The 17505-nt window shown below is 48.3% G+C and overlaps 1 protein-coding gene across 2 annotated transcripts in view; it reads right to left on the reverse strand.

The window, feature by feature from the left end:
- Nucleotides 1–11214: 11214 nt before the first annotated feature.
- The window catches only part of LENG9 (leukocyte receptor cluster member 9), a 35719-nt gene continuing 29428 nt past the window's right edge, over nucleotides 11215–17505 (reverse strand). For both annotated transcript variants that reach the window (XM_078655069.1, XM_078655070.1), the window contains one exon: nucleotides 11215–13587. In XM_078655069.1, the coding sequence (XP_078511195.1) occupies nucleotides 12207–13571 (1365 nt within the window). In that variant the 5' untranslated portion in view covers nucleotides 13572–13587 and the 3' untranslated portion in view covers nucleotides 11215–12206. The remainder of the gene's footprint in view (nucleotides 13588–17505) is intronic.

A 17505-nucleotide genomic window follows, 5' to 3' on the forward strand; every position in this document is an offset into this window, starting at 1 on the left:
GTAGGATAGGACAAAGGGGTCACTCGGCACTCGGGCGGCTGAGTGCAGGGTATTTTTGAGCCTTCGGGCGCTCAATGTTATCCAATGAGGATCTTGAAAAGGGAACAAAGGCTGCAGGCTCGGGGACGGAGACTCTCCAGGGGCGACCAGCCCTTCGAGAGGTAAGTTGCGATCTTGGAGCACAGGTAGGTACCCCAAAGAGAGGCACAGGGGGCTGTAGGGCGCCGGGTGCAGGGGTGTATTTGGGTGTCGGAAAAGCTTACCCTCGGCTGGTCGCGGTTCTGGTGGCCCCTGGTTCTGAGTCTGCAGGCGTCGGCTGGTCGTCGAGGAGGGTCTTTGGGCACTGGACTTCGGGTCCCAGTCGCCGGGGGGACGTCCTCTTTGTCTTGGTTCAGGTTGGCCCGGCCCGGGCTCGGCTGGTGCAGAGTGGGCTGGTCCGGAGCTTCCTGGTGGGCACCAGGTGGGTTGTTGCAGCAGAGCCTCTGCTGATGGGAGTCCCAATCTTGAAGAGGCTCAAGGCAGGCAGGTCCTCTGGGTGTCCCAAGGTTGCTGTCTGCGGGGGTCGCCGGGTTTAGGCAGGAGCAGGTTCCAGGGTCAACAGGCCAGTAGGGCTGGGGCCAAGTCAGTTGTTGTTACCCTGTTGTTAGCAGCTGCACGGCGGGTCTTCGTCTTCTTGATCTTCTTTCTTCTTTTTTGGTACAATGGGTCCCTGTCCTGGGGTGAGTACACCCCCTAGCCTGCTCCTCTCCTGGGGGAGGGGGGCAGGAGCCTAGCTGGGATTGGGCAGGGCTCCCCATCTACAAGATGGCCGGAGCCCGGGATCGTGCTTCACCTCGCCTCCTCCACCTGAGGGGTGGAGTTGGCAAAGGTTGGCACACTCCCCTTCCTGACGTAGTTTTTCCAGCCAGTCTTCCCGCCAGAGTGGGGGCAGAACTGGTGGGGGCCAGTTGCTGGGTACAGCAAATAGTCTGGAGAAGCTCTCAGAGGCGGCATGCCTTTGAAGCTTCCCCCTGTCCATCCTTGGGGAGGAGACATAGCACCTCGCCCAGGATGTGCATTGTTGCAGGCCCAGGAGAGCGGGGAGCTCTCCACCCAGGGGTCCAGCAACATGTCTGCTGTGTGGCAGCCTCTGCACCCACTCAGCCCAGACGTGGATTGTAGGTTCGGGTTTTGGAGGGCATCTCTACGATGCCCTCTGGTGCATCTTACATTAAATCCCACACTGGCACCAGTGTGGGTTTAATGTGCTGAGAAGTTTGGTACCAAACTTGTCAGTCTTCAGTGTAGCCATTATGGTGCTGTGGAGTTAGTAATGACAACCTCCCAGCACCATATACTCTTAATGGCATCACTGCATTTACAGTGCCCAGGAATGGCCCTGGGTACTGTAGGGGCACAGGGCTCATGCACCTGTGCCCTCACCTCTGGCATTGGGCACCCAGCTAGAGGGGTGACAGAAGTATGCCAGGGCAGTGGGTTCTGTGGGCATGGCACACAGGGATGTGTGTCATGTCGACTTCTTGTTTTAGTTCTGTACTTAGGCACTCAGCCTGCAAAGGCAGTGTGTGGGTGCCTGGGTACAGGGCCCCTGAGGGTGGCACAATAAGTGCTGCAGCCCTCAGGGGTGTTCCCAGGTCACCATGCCCTGGGTACCTAGGGTACCATTTACTAGGGGCTGATAGGTGTTCAGAGATGCCAATTGGGTCTGTTGTTTCAGCATAGTTTTAGGGAAGGAACACAGGCCCTGGGTACCTGGTTGTCAGGAACCCATGGCACACCCAGTCAAAGCACATCAGCAGTTCAGAAAAAAGTGGGGGCATACCAATGCAAGAAAGATGGCGATTTCTCACACAGCCCCCCCCCCCCCAAACGAAAGGTGATTAGACTAACCTTGCCCTAGGGAGTCTTCATTGTCTACGTGGAAGAACCTAGAAAGTCCATCTGCATTGGCATGGGCAGTCCCTGGTCGGTGTTCCACTTCAAAGTCCATTCCCTGTAGGGAGATGGACCATCTCAGTAGTTTTGGATTTTCCCCTTTCATCTGCATTACCCATCTGAGAGGTCTGTGGTCAGTTTGAACCAGGACGTGAGTCTCAAACAGGTAGGGCCTCAACTTCTTCACGGACCAAACCAAAGCAAAGGCCTCCCTCTCAATGGCACTTCAACGCTGCTCTCTGGGGAGTAGACTCCTGCTTATAAAAGCAACAGGTTGGTCTTGGCCTTCCTCATTGACCTGGGAGAGGACCGCTCCTATCCCCTGTTCTGAGGCATCAGTCTGCACTATAAACTTCTTGGAGTAGTCTGGTGCTTTTAGAATGGGTGCTGAGCACATTGCTTCTTTCAGGGTGTCAAAATCCTTTTGGCAGCTAACAGCCCAGTTCACTTTCTTGGGCATTTTAATGGAGGTGAGTTCTGTGAGGGGAGTCACAATGGACCCATAGCCCTTCACAAACTTTCTGTAGTACCCAGTCAAGCCAAGGAATGCCCTGACTTGGGTCTGGGTGGTTGGAGCTTCCCAGTCCAGGGTGCTCTGGATCTTGGGCTGTGAGGGTTGGACCTGGCCTCCACCCACAAGGTGGCCCAAGTACACCACAGTGCCCTGTCCTATCTGCCATTTGGATGCCTTGATAGTTAGTCCTGCAGATTGTAGGGCTTGTAGAACCTTCCCAAGGTGGATCGGGTGATCCTGCCAGGTGGAGCTAAAGACATCAATATCATCCAGATAGGCTGCACTGAAGGATTCCACCCCAGTCAGGACTTGATTCACCAACCTCTGGAAGGTGGCAGGGGCATTCTTTAACCCAAAGGCATCACAGTAAACTGATAGTGCCCATTAGGGGTGGAGAATGCTGTTTTCTCTTTGACTCCTGGGGCCATGCCAATTTGCCAGTACCCTGCAGTTAAGTCAAAGGTGCTTAGGAATTTGGCTGCACATAGTTTGTCTATCAACTCATCTGCCCTTGGAATGGGGTGAGCATCTGTCTTGGTGACAGAGTTGAGCCCTCTATAGTCCACACAGAACCTCATCTCTCTCTTTCCACCCTGTTGATGAGATTTGGGGACCAGAACCACTGGGCTAGCCCAGGGGCTCTCACAGGGTTCAATCACCCCTAGCTCCAGCATCTTGCTGACTTCAGCTTTGATGCTTTCCTTGACTTGGTCTGAGTGTCGATAGATTTTGTTTTTGACAGGGTTACTGTCCCCAGTGTCCACATCATGGGTACACCAGCCAGTTAGACCAGGGGTCGAGGAAAAGATGCTATCAAACTGTTGCAAGACTTGCTTGCAGTCAGTCTACTGTTGGGGAGAGGGCTTGTCTGAAAAGACCACTCCATCTACTGACCCATCATTTGGTCTGGAAGAGAGGAGATCAGGGAGAGGTTCACTCTCTGCTTCCTGTTCCTCATCAGTCACCATCAACATGGTGAGGTCAGCCCTGTCATTGTAGAGTTTCAGGCGGTTCACATGGATAACCCTCTTGGGTGTCTTGCTGGTGCCCAGGTCCACTAAGTAAGTGACCTCACTCTTTTTCTCCAGGATAGGGTAAGGGCCACTCCATCTGTCATGGAGAGCCCTTGGTGCCACTGGCTCCAAAACCCACACCTGTTGCCCAGGTTGAAATTCAACCATGGCAGCTTTTTGGTGATACCAGTGCTTCTGCAGCTCCTGGCTGGCCTCAAGATTCTTGGATGCCTTATCCATGTACTCAGCCATTCTGGACCTTAGGCCAAGCACATAGACCATAATGTCTTGTTTGGGTTCTTGGAAAGGCCTCTCCCAACCCTCCTTTACAAGACAAAGTGTTCCCCTTACAGGATGACCAAACAGAAGTTCAAAGGGTGAAAACCCCACTCCCTTCTGTGGCACCTCCTTATAAGCGAAAAGCAGGCATGGCAACAGGACATCCCATCTCCTTTTGAGTTTTTCAGGGAGCCCCATGATCATACCTTTCAATGTCTTGTTGAACCTTTCCACAAGACCATTGGTTTGTGGGTGGTATGGGGTAGTGAACTTGTACTGCACACCACACTCCTTCCACATGTTTCAGGTAAGCAGACATGAAGTTGGTACCTCTGTCTGAAACCACCTCCTTAGGAAACCCTACCCTGGTGAAGACACCTAGGAGGGCCTTGGCTACTGCAGGGGCTGTAGTAACCCGAAGGGGAATTGCCCCAGGGTACCTAGTAGCATGATCCACTACTACTAGAATGAATGTGTACCCTGAGGCTGTGGGAGGTTCTAGTGGGCCCAGAATGTCCACATCTACCCTCTCAAAGGGTACCCCCACCTCTGGTAGTGGTATCAGGGGGGTCTTTGGCTTGCCACCTGTCTTGCCATTGGCCTGACAGGTAACACAGGAGCTCACAAACTCCTTTTCTTTTTGGTTCATCTGGGGCCAGTAGAAATGACTAACTAGCCTTTCCCAAGTCTTGGTCTGCCCCAGATGTCCAGCTAGGGGGATGTCATGAGCTAACATTAGGAGGAACTCCCTGTACTTCTGTGGCACTACCACCCTCCTGGTAGCTCCAGGTTTGGGGTCTCTTGCCTCAGCGTACAGTAATCCCTCTTCCCTATAGGCTCTGTGGGTACCACTGACATCTCCCTTGGCTTCTGAAACAGCTTGCTACCTCAGGCTCTCAAGAGTAGGGCATTCTCGCTGGCCCTGGCACAGCTCTTCCCTAGTGGGTCCCCCTGGACCCAGGAGTCCAACCTGGTAAGGCTCAAGCTCCATGGGCTCAGTTCCCTCTAGGGTTTCCAAGTCCTCTCCCTGAGGAGAGGGGTCCTGGGAGGTTTGCTGTGTAGAAGCTGGTTCCCCAGTCTTCTTGCTTTTTATCTTGGTTGGTTGGGCCATATTTTCAGGCTCCAAACCTACTTGTTCACCCTGCTTTTTGCTCTGTGCTCTGGTTTGCACAGACACCAGTGTAGGGGCAGTTCTTATCTACAGTTAAATGTCCCAGCTTCTTACAGTAGTTACAATAGGCCTTGTTAGGATCAAAGTTTCTTCCCCTATAGGGCTGAGGCACATAGGGAGTAGTTTGGGACCCACCCACCTGCACAGGTTTTTGGGGCCCTTTGGAAGACTCAGACTTTTTATCTTGGGGATTCTCACCACCTTCCCCCTGGGGAGGTTTTGTGACCCCTTTATTTTGGTCACCCCCAGTGGCTGTCCTTGTCACCCTAGTCTTGACCCAATTCTTGGGGAGAAATTAGACCTAGGTCTACCAAATGCTGATGCAACTTTTCATTTGTGCAATTACTCAAAATGTGTTCCTTCATAAACAAATTATAAAGTCCAGTAAAATCATGCACATTGTGTCCAGTTAACCAACCATCCAGTGTCTTTACTGTGTATTCTACAAAATCTATCCAGGATTGGGTCTGGGTTTTGTGAGCCCCCCTGAACCTAATTCTATACTCCTCAGTAGTGGGTCCAAATCCCTCAATCAAAATTTTCGTCATGAGGTCATAGGACCCAGCATCTGGCCCAGAGAGGGTCAGAGGCCTGTCTCTGCATTTACCAGAGAACAGTTCCCAGAGAAGTGCCCCCCAGAGAGGTTTCTTTAGTTGTCTGATATCACAAGCCCTCTCAAAGGCTGTGAACCACTTGGTGATGTTATCACCTTCCTCACATTTAGGGACAATCCCTTTGGGGATTTTAGGATCATAAGATTGCTCTCTGTCCTTGTTATTGGTATTGCTGCCACCAGAGATGGGGGCTAAGCCCATCTCTTTTCTTTCTTTTTCTAGAGACAGGAGTCTGGTCTCTAGGTCTAATCTCTTGGCCAACTTTGCTAAGAAGTTGTTCTCTTCATTGGGGTTCTCCCCAATGTATTCCCTGGGGCCCAGTCTGCCTGTGTAGTTCCCAGGCTCCCAAAGTTTGACTCTTGGAGTCAAGGGTACAGAGACCCTTTCTTCCCTAGGAATGATGGGGGGTCATCAGTATTATCCTCCTCATCCACTCCTTCTCCCTCTGGCAGGGTGTCACCCTGCTTAGAGGGGTGGTCTGTTGCATACTCAGCCAGGAGCTCCTGGAGCCCTTTTTGGTTGGGTGCAGACCTACAGCTATTTTTTTAACTTTGCATAGGGCCCTCAATTCCTTGAAGTCCAAGTGCAAGTAAGGTGTGAGGTCGAGTTCCTCCACCATGTTTATATTATCTTCACTACTAAGCTGGGTTCTTTTGAGACATTCTAACCTGGTAGTTCTAACCCTCTACCCTAGCTTGCAGTGATTTTTATTTTTCACAAATCCTAATGTGACTTAAGCAAGGCCCTATCGACTTTTAGTATTTTTGTAAAGACCAAATTCAGAATTCTAAAGGCAATTTATGAGTTCTGTCGTGTAATCAGATGGTAACCAAGTAGTCCAACAAATGCAAGTTTGTATCCCACCGCTGATCCACCAATGTGAGAAAGTGGCTCTATATATACTGGACTAGAATGAAGTACAGTGTGTATAGAGTCCACCAACCCCAGAGGTATAACAGAGGTTAAAGTCAGAAGTGACCTTACTCTCAAAAGTGGTAGCTTGGTCGAGCAGTAAGGCAGTACCAGAGGACAGTGTAAAGCATTTGTTGTACACACTCAGCCAGCAAAGGGTTTCACACACTCAAGGACTGAACTTCCGGCCAATTGGTTTTATACCCACAGATATAGTTTTTTTATTTTTAGAACCAACAGTTATAAAAATATACTTTTCTGGTTATGAGCAATCTCATGTAAATACTTTGCAAGGGAGCAATAACGTTTGTGCACACAATGATTACAGTATTGGTAGTAAGCATCACAATCCTAAAACACACTCTAGCATTGAGCTCAATGGGTTTTCTACATATAAGTACAGTTGATTACTTTATGGATTACTTTGGTAGTTCCAGGACTAGATCTGTGATTCAGTCCCGGGGTCTAAGCTGAAACCAGCTAAGCAGAAACGTTTTAGTTACTGTGGTGAATTTTCATGAATATAAAGCTGGTTTAAAAGTTCATACTTCGAAACTTTTCAATGTAAATCTGACAATGTTATTCAATGGGAGAAAATTCAGGTTGCAGGTAAAGTACGGTTGCGTTACTTTTGTAACTCTGCACTGCTCTCCTAGGGCCAGTACTGGGGGTTTAACTTAAAACAGGTAGGTAATTGCGTTTCAGTATTTCGTATGATTTTTAAAGAATAGTTCCAGTTTTCAAAAGTAGAGACAGAAGAAATTTCATAGAAAAGGAGACAATGGGTTCCTATGGAGAAAATACAGATTACTAGTAAACTCGCTAGGGATTACTTTAGCGGTTCAGTACTGGGCTGAAAAGGTACAGTACTGGCTTCTCCCCTGGTCATAGGGGAGTACTTCGGAATTCGGACTTTGGCTGATTTTAAGTGAATATTTCCAGTTTTCCAAACTTCACACTTGGAAAATTTTCGAGTCAAAAGGAGTCAATGTTATCCAATGGCAGGTAAGTGAATTACCGGTTTCCAGGTGAGCACTTCGTTGGTGAAGTTAAGGTTCTGGGTATAAACTCAGGGGTCCCCCAGGGTCAGGTAAGTACAGTTAGTTCAATCCCAGCGGCACAGGGGCGACCGGGTGCAGAGGTAGGTAGGCCCAATGATATCCAATGAGGGAAAGGGGGCCTTCGGTTGGTGGCTGCTGGCTAGCAGGCCACGCGGCTCTGGGAGCTGGGCTCCTGGTCCCTTGTCAGGGTAAAGGAGGAAGTAGGATAGGACAAAGGGGTCACAGCCAGCGGCACTGGGGCAGCTGGGTACAGGGTGCTTTTGAGCCTTCGGGCGCTCAATATTATCCAATGAGGATCTTGAAAAGGGAACAAAGGCTTCAGACTCGGGGACGGAGACTCTCCAGGGGCGACCAGCACTTCGAGAGGTAAGTTGCGATCTTGGAGCACAGGTAGGTACCCCAAAGGGAGGCACAGGGGGCTGTAGAGCGCCGGGTGCAGGGGTGTCTTTGGGTGTCGGAAAAGCTTACCCACGGTTGGTCGCGGTTGGGGTGGCCCCTGGTTCTGAGTCTGCAGGCGTCGGCTGGTTCGTCGAGGAGGGTCTTTGGGCACTGGACTTCGGGTCCCAGTCGCCAGGGGGATGTCCTTGTGGTCTTGGTTCGGGTTGGCCCGGCCTGGGCTCGGCTGGTGCAGAGTGGTCTGGTCCAGAGCTTCCTGGTGGGCACCAGGTGGGCTGTTGCAGCAGAGCCTCTGCTGATGGGAGTCCCAATCTTCAAGCGGGTCAAGGCAGGCAGGTCCTTTGGGTGTCCCAAGGTTGCTGTCCGCGGGGGTCGCCGGGTTTACGCAGGAGCAGGTTCCGGGGTCAACAGGCCGGTAGGGCTGGGGCCAAGTCAGTTGTTGTTGCCCTGTTGTTAGCAGCTGCACGGCGGGTCTCCGTCTTCTTGATCTTCTTTCTTCTTTTTTGGTATCGGGATCTGAGGAAGGAAGGTTCAGGGAGCCCCTAAATACTAAATTTAGGGGAGTTACAGGTAGGGCAAGGGCAGGGACCAATGGGTCCCTGTCCTGGGGTGAGTACACCCCCTAGCCTGCTCCTTTCCTGGGGCAAGGGGGACAGGAGCCTAGCTGGGATTGGGCAGGGCTCCCCATCTTCAAGATGGCCGGGGCCCGGGGTCATGCTTCACCTCGCCTCCTCCACCTTAGGGGTGGAGTTAGCAAAGGTTGGCACCCCCCCTTCCTGATGTAGTTTTTCCCGCCAGTCTTCCCACCAGCGTGGGGGCAGAACTGGTGGGGGCCAGTTGCTGGGTACAGCAAATGGCCTGGGGAAGCTCTCAGAGGCGGCATGCCGTTGAAGCTTCCCCCTGTCCATCCTGGGGGAGGAGACATAGCACCTCGCCCAGGATGTGCATTGTTGCAGGCCCAGGAGAGGGGGGGCTCTCCACCTCGGGGTCCAGCAACATGTCTGCTGTGTGGCAGCCTCTGCAGCCACTCAGCCCAGACGTGGATTGTAGGTTTGGGTTTTGGAGGGCATCTCTAAGATGCCCTCTGGTGCATCCTACATTAAATCCCACACTGGCATCAGTGCGGGTTTAATGTGCTGAGAAGTTTGGTACCAAACTTATCAGTCTTCAGTGTAGCCATTATGGTGCTGTGAAGTTCGTAATGACAACCTCCCAGCACCATATACTCTTAATGGCATCACTGCACTTACAGTGCCCAGGAATTGCCCTGGGTACTGTAGGGGCACAGGGCTCATGCACCTGTGCCCTCACCTCTGGCATAGGGCACCCAGCTAGAGGGGTGACTGAAGTATGCCAGGGCAGTGGGTTCTGTGGGCATGGCACACAGGGATGTGTGCCATGTCGACTTCTTGTTTTAAATCTGTACTTAGGCACTCAGCCTGCAAAGGCAGTGTGTGGGTGCCAGGGTACAGGGCCCCTGAGGGTGGCACAATAAGTGCTGCAGCCCTCAGGGGTCTTCCCTGGTCACCATTCCCTGGTTACCTAGGGTACCATTACTAGGGGCTGATAGGTGGCCAGAGATGCCAATTGGGTTTTTTGTTTCAGCATAGTTTTAGGGAAGTAACACATGCCCTGGGTACCTGGGTGGCAGGAACTCAGAGCACACTCAGTCAAAGCACATCAGCAGTTCAGAAAAAAGTGGGAGCATACCAATGCAAGAAAGATGGCACTTTCTCACAGTAACAGAATGTTGGTGTGACTGTGATGAATGGAATGCCTGGGTGCCTGGGTGGATGATTGGGGACAGTTGGAGATGGGCTGAGCAGCAGGGAGGCTGTTCCTGGTGGGGCTGGTGTAAGAGCTGGAAATAGAGCTGGAATATGGGCTGGCAACTGGAATGTGGACTGATGTACATATAACCTGGAACCAATAAAGAAGTCTACAAACTCGTCATGGCTACCTGTGTCGTCATGTGTGCAAGGGCACAACACTATGACTGCCCCACGTCCCCAAGAAAAGGCCTCATAGTAATCAACAATAAGGGACATTGTGGTTTGTTTGAGGGCAGTACGTGGCAGTCGATCTGACCCCCCCCAGGGGGTCCCTTAGTATACTAACCATGGTAACCCTGCAAGGTATGTAAGTGGGTATTGGGTTCCAGGCCTTTCTTAAATGGACATTAACCTCCTAAGATTGAAGCATTCTAGCCACCTGAAGATACTATTTTCTTTAGTGAAATTATGTTTATTAATGACAGGGCATAGTAAAAAGTTATTTCAAATTGAGAATTTGCTGCTGCTTGTTTGATACAAATTCCATTGGCATATGCATGTCAGTAATACAATTAGTACATTGAATATGAACTAGAATGTTACAAATCCCCTGACTTCCTCACCACCACCCTCATTCGGAACCTTCATCCGATGCTGTCAGAGGCGGAGTACAAATATATCCTGTATACTTATTCCATGCTCCCCATATTCTACCCCATTTTTGGAGACAGCCTCGATGGACATATGTCGCCTTCTCCGCCACAATGGCCCCATCCATGTCTTTACACCAGTCATGGAGCGTTGGCGAGCACCGTGAACCCCACAATCTCGCTATATGGAAGATAGTTTTTTGACAGTTCGGATTTGAGGACACACTTGGTAGCAAGTTTCTAGGCAATGCACTTTCCGTTCTCCTTGACAGGTACCTGTGCAGATTAGGGTGTTTGAGTAGACGTGCATGAAGTGTGTTCTTGGGTCTTGAACAACTGTCATCTCCCCTGTGCAAGCAGATCTTGTGTGAATGTCAGATGGGACACTTTCTAGTTCGTTACTAGCCTTTCGTTAGGATTTAAAGATTTTCTTTTATAGCCAAGTATAGTTCCTTATTCTGTGCTATCATTTGCAGTCTGTGGCTTGATTATTGTCCTGCTCAGCGCCGGGAAACCCTATTGGGTAGCTGCTCGCTTTATACATCTATAATATTAATAATGGTTTAATGTTAGTTAATGCAGCTTTCCACACTGTACCAAGGGCGTACTAATCATCAATAACTTGGACTCGCCTTCTGCAGCTGCTGCTTCTCATAACTGGATTGTTTGACCTTCTTTTGGACACAATCAACATTGCAATTTATGATGGATGTCTAATGTTTTAAAGATCTCAGCGTGGCCTCTCCATGATGTGTGCTTAAACTGGTGATTGAAGAGGGAAGATGATGTGTCAGATTGAACATCCTAGTTGTACAAAAGGGTATTCTTTAACCATTTGATGGACAAATAAGAACTGCCTTTTAATAGTATTTGAAAAAGCAAGCCTAAAGGTCAATATTTTAATGAATGTACATTTATTATTTTCAACGTAAACAATATATTACATTTGAAAATATTAAAACATTTCAAAATTTAGGTTTAAAAAAAATTGTCATATACAGATTTAGGTATATTGCTTGTTTTTAAATATGGAAGCATATTTATTAATGTTAATATTGTTTCAAATATGCAAAACCTATGCACATTCTTGGCTGTATGGTAAGGAAATTTCTCTGCATGCTCTAAATATGCCATGATAAAGCTAATGGATTTGCGTACACTCAAAGATGACATGGATTTCTCTTGGCATCAATCCGGAAGGTCTATGGCTCACATGAACTAAACTTCCATTTTGCATTTCGTAAATAGCGAATCCTATGAAGTAGCTATTTAGGAAATGCAAAATGGAATGTACTAAAACTGTGATTTCCTAATATCGATTCCTACAAAGTCACAATTGCTATTAGGAAATCGCCATTTAGGAAATGCAAAAGCATTTGTTACTATGGGTCTAAGGCCGAAAGGTACAAATGGGTTTTCATTTCCAAATTTGCGATTTCCTGATAGGAAATCACTGTTTAGTAAATGCAAAATGAATAATAAATAAAGTGGTGCATGTGTAAAGCGTTCCAATGCTCTAGGGGCGAGTGGGCGCTTTATGGCGCTGCCAAAACAGAAGTTTTGGGTGCCTTTGTTTATTTTGCGCATGGTTACCATTGAATTGGATTAGATGATAATAGTATATCCTATGCGCCCATTCGCATTTAAGAAATGCTTTTCACATGGGCTTACGAAATCACAAATAGGAAATCCCAATTTGCAAATTCCTATTTTGGTAATCGTAAAAAGCGATTTATATTGGGTAGAAATTGCAATTTGCGATTGTGATTCTGCTTTTGTGCATATGGAAAGCCTTTTTAGCATTTCTTAAACGGCCCACAATTGCGATTCAGTCCATTAATAAATGCTAAATAGCTTTGTACATATGGGCCTGTATCCTCTACAGAAGGTCAGTAGAGCGCAAACTCCATTAACGTGGTATAGAATCCATCTGTCCGTCTGGTTTCACCTGCATAACAGAAACTGAGGGAGTCCACCTGCTGAGACCCATAGTTGTTCACCAGAATATCTCCATAGAGGGCACGGGACAGCTGGAGCGAAGGATACTTCTGGGCAGTGCGCCTGGGGATCTTGGCGATTGTCAGATGGAGGCTGTCATAGCTGGGTGGTCTGATGACAGTTAGTCCCTTCTCGCTGAAATTGCGCTCAAGAGTCCTAGCAAACCTGCACAGTTCTGGGGTGGCGGAGGGCTCCAAGTACAGCACTCGGGAGTGAAAGTCATTCAGTCCCTGGAAGTACAGGATGAGTGCAGGAGGGAGGAGGCGCTGGCTCTCGCACCGCAGCTCATGCAAAGTGGTTAACGCCATCTGGATTTCCTCTGGTGACTCTAGGTGGAGGAGGCACAGTGTAAGGTGAAGCGTAGGCACTGGTGTGCAGAACTCCACTAGTCCAGGTTCAGTCTTCACCAGTCGGTTTTGTACCTCCTTTACAGCACTTCGAACCTCTTCACTAGCGATTCTGATTGCAACAAAGTGGCTGGGTCTGTTCTTCGTAAAAGCTCCACGCTGAGGAAGGTCATCAGTTCTTTGATGCGTTAAATGGTCTTCTGCCTCATCATCATCACCAGAATCATAGCTGTTTTTTAGAGCAGAGTCTCCAATATCCCCTTCGGCAGCTTCAGTATCCTGCATCTTCTCTTCCAATTGACACTTTTCAACAATATCCAATATAGTGTGGTCACCCCCCGTGGAGCCAAATACATCATCTGTGCGTGTGGCCTTGTCCCACACCACCACATCTTTGTATTTAAAGTACTGGATACGATGTTTCGGTATTGCTAACACATCATACCCTACGGATGCAAAATCCTCCCAAGAGAAGGCTGAAAATGGTTTCTCAATGATGCCAAGGAACCGGTCCAGGTAGCCGATGGTGAAAGAGTCCTTAGGCAACTGATCATCCCACTGAATTCTGGCAATGACATCTTCTGCAGTTTTCATTGGGGGCTTCTTCTCCTTGGTTTCCAAATTCTCTGTTTTAGTCTTTCCTGTCTTGGGCTTGGAGGGAGAGGTTTGCTTAACTGTCCCCAAGTGGAGATTCCGGCAGCGGTCTCCAAATCGGCAACGGCCTTCAAGAAAGAAGTGGCAGGCACTTTCATTTTTGGTGGTTTCTGAATCTGCTTCTGAGGGTGTTGGCTCCATAGTCGTCTCAAATGCCATGGTGGCTGCAGACGCATCAGCTTCCGAACAGTCCTTATTCGGTACAGCAGAGCTTGTAGCACCGTCCGTTTGGTCCACGATCATCTTGCCGTCCATTGCTTGTAAATTGTCACTAGTGGGGCAAAAAAAGAGAAATTAGAAACAGTGGCGGCATGAAGCCATCAATATTTAATGTTAGCAACTGAAATTCTCATATATAATCATTTAATTAAGCTAACATTACTGGTGATTCTACATTTTTCTCATTTGACATTAGTGCACTTTTTTTCTAGTCTCTTGTGAAGTGCTTGCTCTCTACTATCCTGAGATATTAGTGCCCTATCCCACGTTGTGTTTTTATGAGCTCGAAGCAAACTCTCTGCTTGTCCCACTAACATTTTCTCTGTTTGTCTCATATTAGAACAGTGCAAAGGCTGTGAATATGTTCAAATAATGTGTCTGTTCTTTCAAATAATCCAGCAATGCTGCAGTAGGCACATTAGCGTCCTTACTGTGTGCACTATGTGGAACTAGCTTTTGGTTCCGCCTTATTGTTTTGGTTTAATGTGTTCTTTGCATATGAAAGCAGGTGTTAGTGAAGTGTCTGTGATTCAATTTTAAGAAGGCTCAGCACAGGCCTACTGGATCTGAGCGAGAGCACAGCTGGAATAAGGAGGGAAAAGCAGAAAATAATTCGGTGCAGACTTCCTTGTGATTTTACCAGAGGTTACCTGAAGAGGTTCTAGGGCAGGGCAGTACCTACTAAAGTATTGATGGGGTTTTCCTCAAGCTCCGTAGTTGGTGTGGTGTGGGGTGTCAGGGCAATAGATTGAAGTCCTAAACTACTGTATCCCACCTCTTTTGACAGTGAGATGCCTGGCTGAGAGACAACCTCTGAAATTATAGGACAGCACATGAGTTGTCAGAATCCCTTTCGATAGCCCATATAGTGTCCTAATGCTGTCAAAGGATTGCGGAAATGTAGGATGAATGAATGATAGCTCACATGAGGTGACTAAATACCAAGGTTTCCAACAGGTAGGGACAAGACCATAGTACAATATAATACGTATTTTTTAAGTGCACGGATACTCAGAGTTTCCTCAGCGCTACACATAAAGACGGGCAGAACAGAAAGCTAGAACAGCCAGGTTTTCAACAGTTTTCAAAACTCCACAAATGATGAGCAGCTACAAATTTTCCAAGGAGGAAAATTCCATAGAGTTGAACCCAGAACAGAAAAAGTCCTGCCACAATGTCTAACGTGGGGAAGAGTAGCAATGTGCTGATATCCTGAGCGAACTTTACGCTGAGGAAAGTAGCGATGTACCAACATTTAAGAAATAGAGGGTAATTCCCAAACAAAGCCTTATGAATAAAGCATAGTGTTTTAAAGTGCATGTGCTTCTCTACCATCAGCCAGAGAAGTGATTGAAGGTGGGAGGTGATCGGCAACTGTCGTGGCGCATGACAAAGCAAACGGGCTGCAGAATGTTTTACCAGCTGAAGCCTTTTCAAGGATTGGAATCATTGTTTTTTATTCCTACAGTGGAAGGACACAAATAATTTTCTTGCGGCATTTAAGTAGACAGGAAAAGTAGGTTGCACTTTTGGAAATTTTAATGTCCATAGTGAGCCTATCATCCAGCCACATACCCAGATTTTTGCAGCCTTACAAGAGGTGAGTAATGGACCCAGGTCAGCCGGCCACAACTGGGAACCTCAAAGCTGTGGTTGATTCCCAACTATTATTACCACGGTCTTGTCTTCATTTAACTTAAAAGAATTTCAACTCATCCACCCGGCTACCTCGGAGTTGAAGATTGGTGGAACCATCTTCTTTGTCATTAATGAGCGTGACATTGACCAGAGTATCGACTGCATATATAAAGATAGTTACACCATAGCCCTCGACTAGATCTGCGAGAGGCTTGACATATTCATTAAATAATGGCGGTCTTAATGAGAAGCCTTGTGGAACCCCGCTTGGCAGATGGAAAATGGAAGACTTAAGCAGCTTACAACATACATGAAAGGTACGATCCTGTAAAAAAGAAGATAGCCAGGAAAGAGCAGAATTCTGGAGGCAACACAGGACTGCATGTGATACTGTGTCAAATGCCGCACTATGGTTTAAGAGACTGGTGGAGGCCATGCCCCAAAGATCCAATTGTTTCCTAAGATTCTCTACTGCACTCGAAGGGCAGTCTCTTTACTAAATCCAGTAAGGAAGTATTTCTATTTTTTTTTTCTATTTAAAATTATTTATACAGCGCACGTACACCAGCGGTTTCATGGCGCTAGACTGACAGAGAGCTAAACATGAGGGGGAAGCTCCGATTATTTAGTTAAAAAGATTTAGCAAAGAGATGTGCCTTAAGCTGTTTCCGAAACAGTAGGTACGAAGTAGAAGCTCTAAGTTTCAAAGGCAGTGAGTTCCAAAAAATCGGGGCAAGGGTCGCAAATTTAGAGCCTCCCCATTTCTTTCTCCGGAACCGTGGGACCGTCAGAAGGGATTGGGTAGAAGACCGCAGTTCCCTGGCGGGGACATAGGGAACAATCTCAGATGAGATGAAAGCCGGAGCCGTGCCCAGTCGTGCTTGGAAGGTGATAGAGGCAAGCTTGAACTGGACACGGGCACAGACAGGAAGCCAGTGTAGGGACTTTAGGAGGGGAGTGACATGGTGGGATTTAGGGAGTTTGAACACCAGGCGCGCCGCCTGGTTTTGGATCTGCTGCAACCGCCGAAGACTATATGCAGGAATACCTGCATATAGGGCGTTGCCGTAATCCAGGCGTGACACGACCATGGCAAGAGTAATCAGTTTAAGTGCATCAAATGAGAAAAAACGGGACACCTTGCGTATGGTACGCAGTGCCAGAAAGGAGGAGGAGACCACGGAGCTGACCTGGGAGTGGAGGGTGAGTTGGGGATTAAGCTTGATGCCGAGAGTTTTAACTGAGTTTGAGGGGGCAGGTGGGGGGCCAAGGGAAGGGGGCCAGAAGATAGGGGACCAGGGGCTGGATGAACCACCCGTCAACACCAGCTCTGTTTTGTCTGGGTTGAGTTTAAGATGATTGTGGTTCATCCAGTCACGGATGTGAATCATGATGGTTTGAAAGTTAAGAGCAGAGTCGGGGGAGGAAGAAAGGTTAAAGACAAGCTGGAGGTCGTCCGCATAATTAAACACGGCGACCTCCATTTGTTGCAGTGAAAAAATAAGAGGGGAGATGTATAGGTTAAATAAAAGGGGGGAAAGGGAGGAGCCTTGGGGGACCCCGCACTGAACATTACAGAAGTCCGCAGTGAAGTCACCCAGGCGGACAGCCTGGGTGCGGTCCCTCAGGAAGGAGGATAACCAGACCAGCGCCGTACCCCCGATCCCCGCCGCCTTGACACGGGAAAGCAAGATGGAATGATCCACCGTGTCAAAAGCGGCTGAGAGATCGAGGAGGACCAGGGCCTGAGGTTGATTGGTATCCATACCCTCCCTGAGGTTGTCAAGGACCGAAAGCACTACGGACTCCGTAGAGTGTGCGGGGCGAAACCCGGCCTGGCGGGGGGCGAGGACCCCATTCTTCTCCACGAAAGAACTCAAGGCAGAAGTAACATGGCGCTCGAGAACTTTCGCCAGAAACGGCAGGAGGGAAATGGGGCGAAAGTTGGCTGGAACTGAGGGATCAGCGCCCGGTTTTTTCAATATTGTGTGTATTGTATTGATATCGCCAGGTAGGAGATATACCAATGTGTTAGTCAGTGTGTATAATAAATATAATTATTTTTATAACTACATTGTGTGGTTCTTTTTTGCTTAACTTGCACTACATGATTAGTTCTGGTAAAACAAGCTGCTTAACACTCCTTTGGAACTGAGCTTGAAAGCTGCTCTCCACAGCTATCGCTTAGAGAGCTTTCTGTGCTTGTCTAAGAACACTAAAATAACCATAAGGGTTGTCTAGATTAGTGCGGGGTGCTTCACTTAAATGAGTGTGCACCATATACTAAGCCAGCCTACTACAGTATTTCATCACAAAACACAAAGGTACAAGA

Source organism: Lissotriton helveticus, chromosome 7, assembly GCF_964261635.1.
Source record: "Lissotriton helveticus chromosome 7, aLisHel1.1, whole genome shotgun sequence".
Classification (NCBI taxonomy): domain Eukaryota; kingdom Metazoa; phylum Chordata; class Amphibia; order Caudata; family Salamandridae; genus Lissotriton; species Lissotriton helveticus.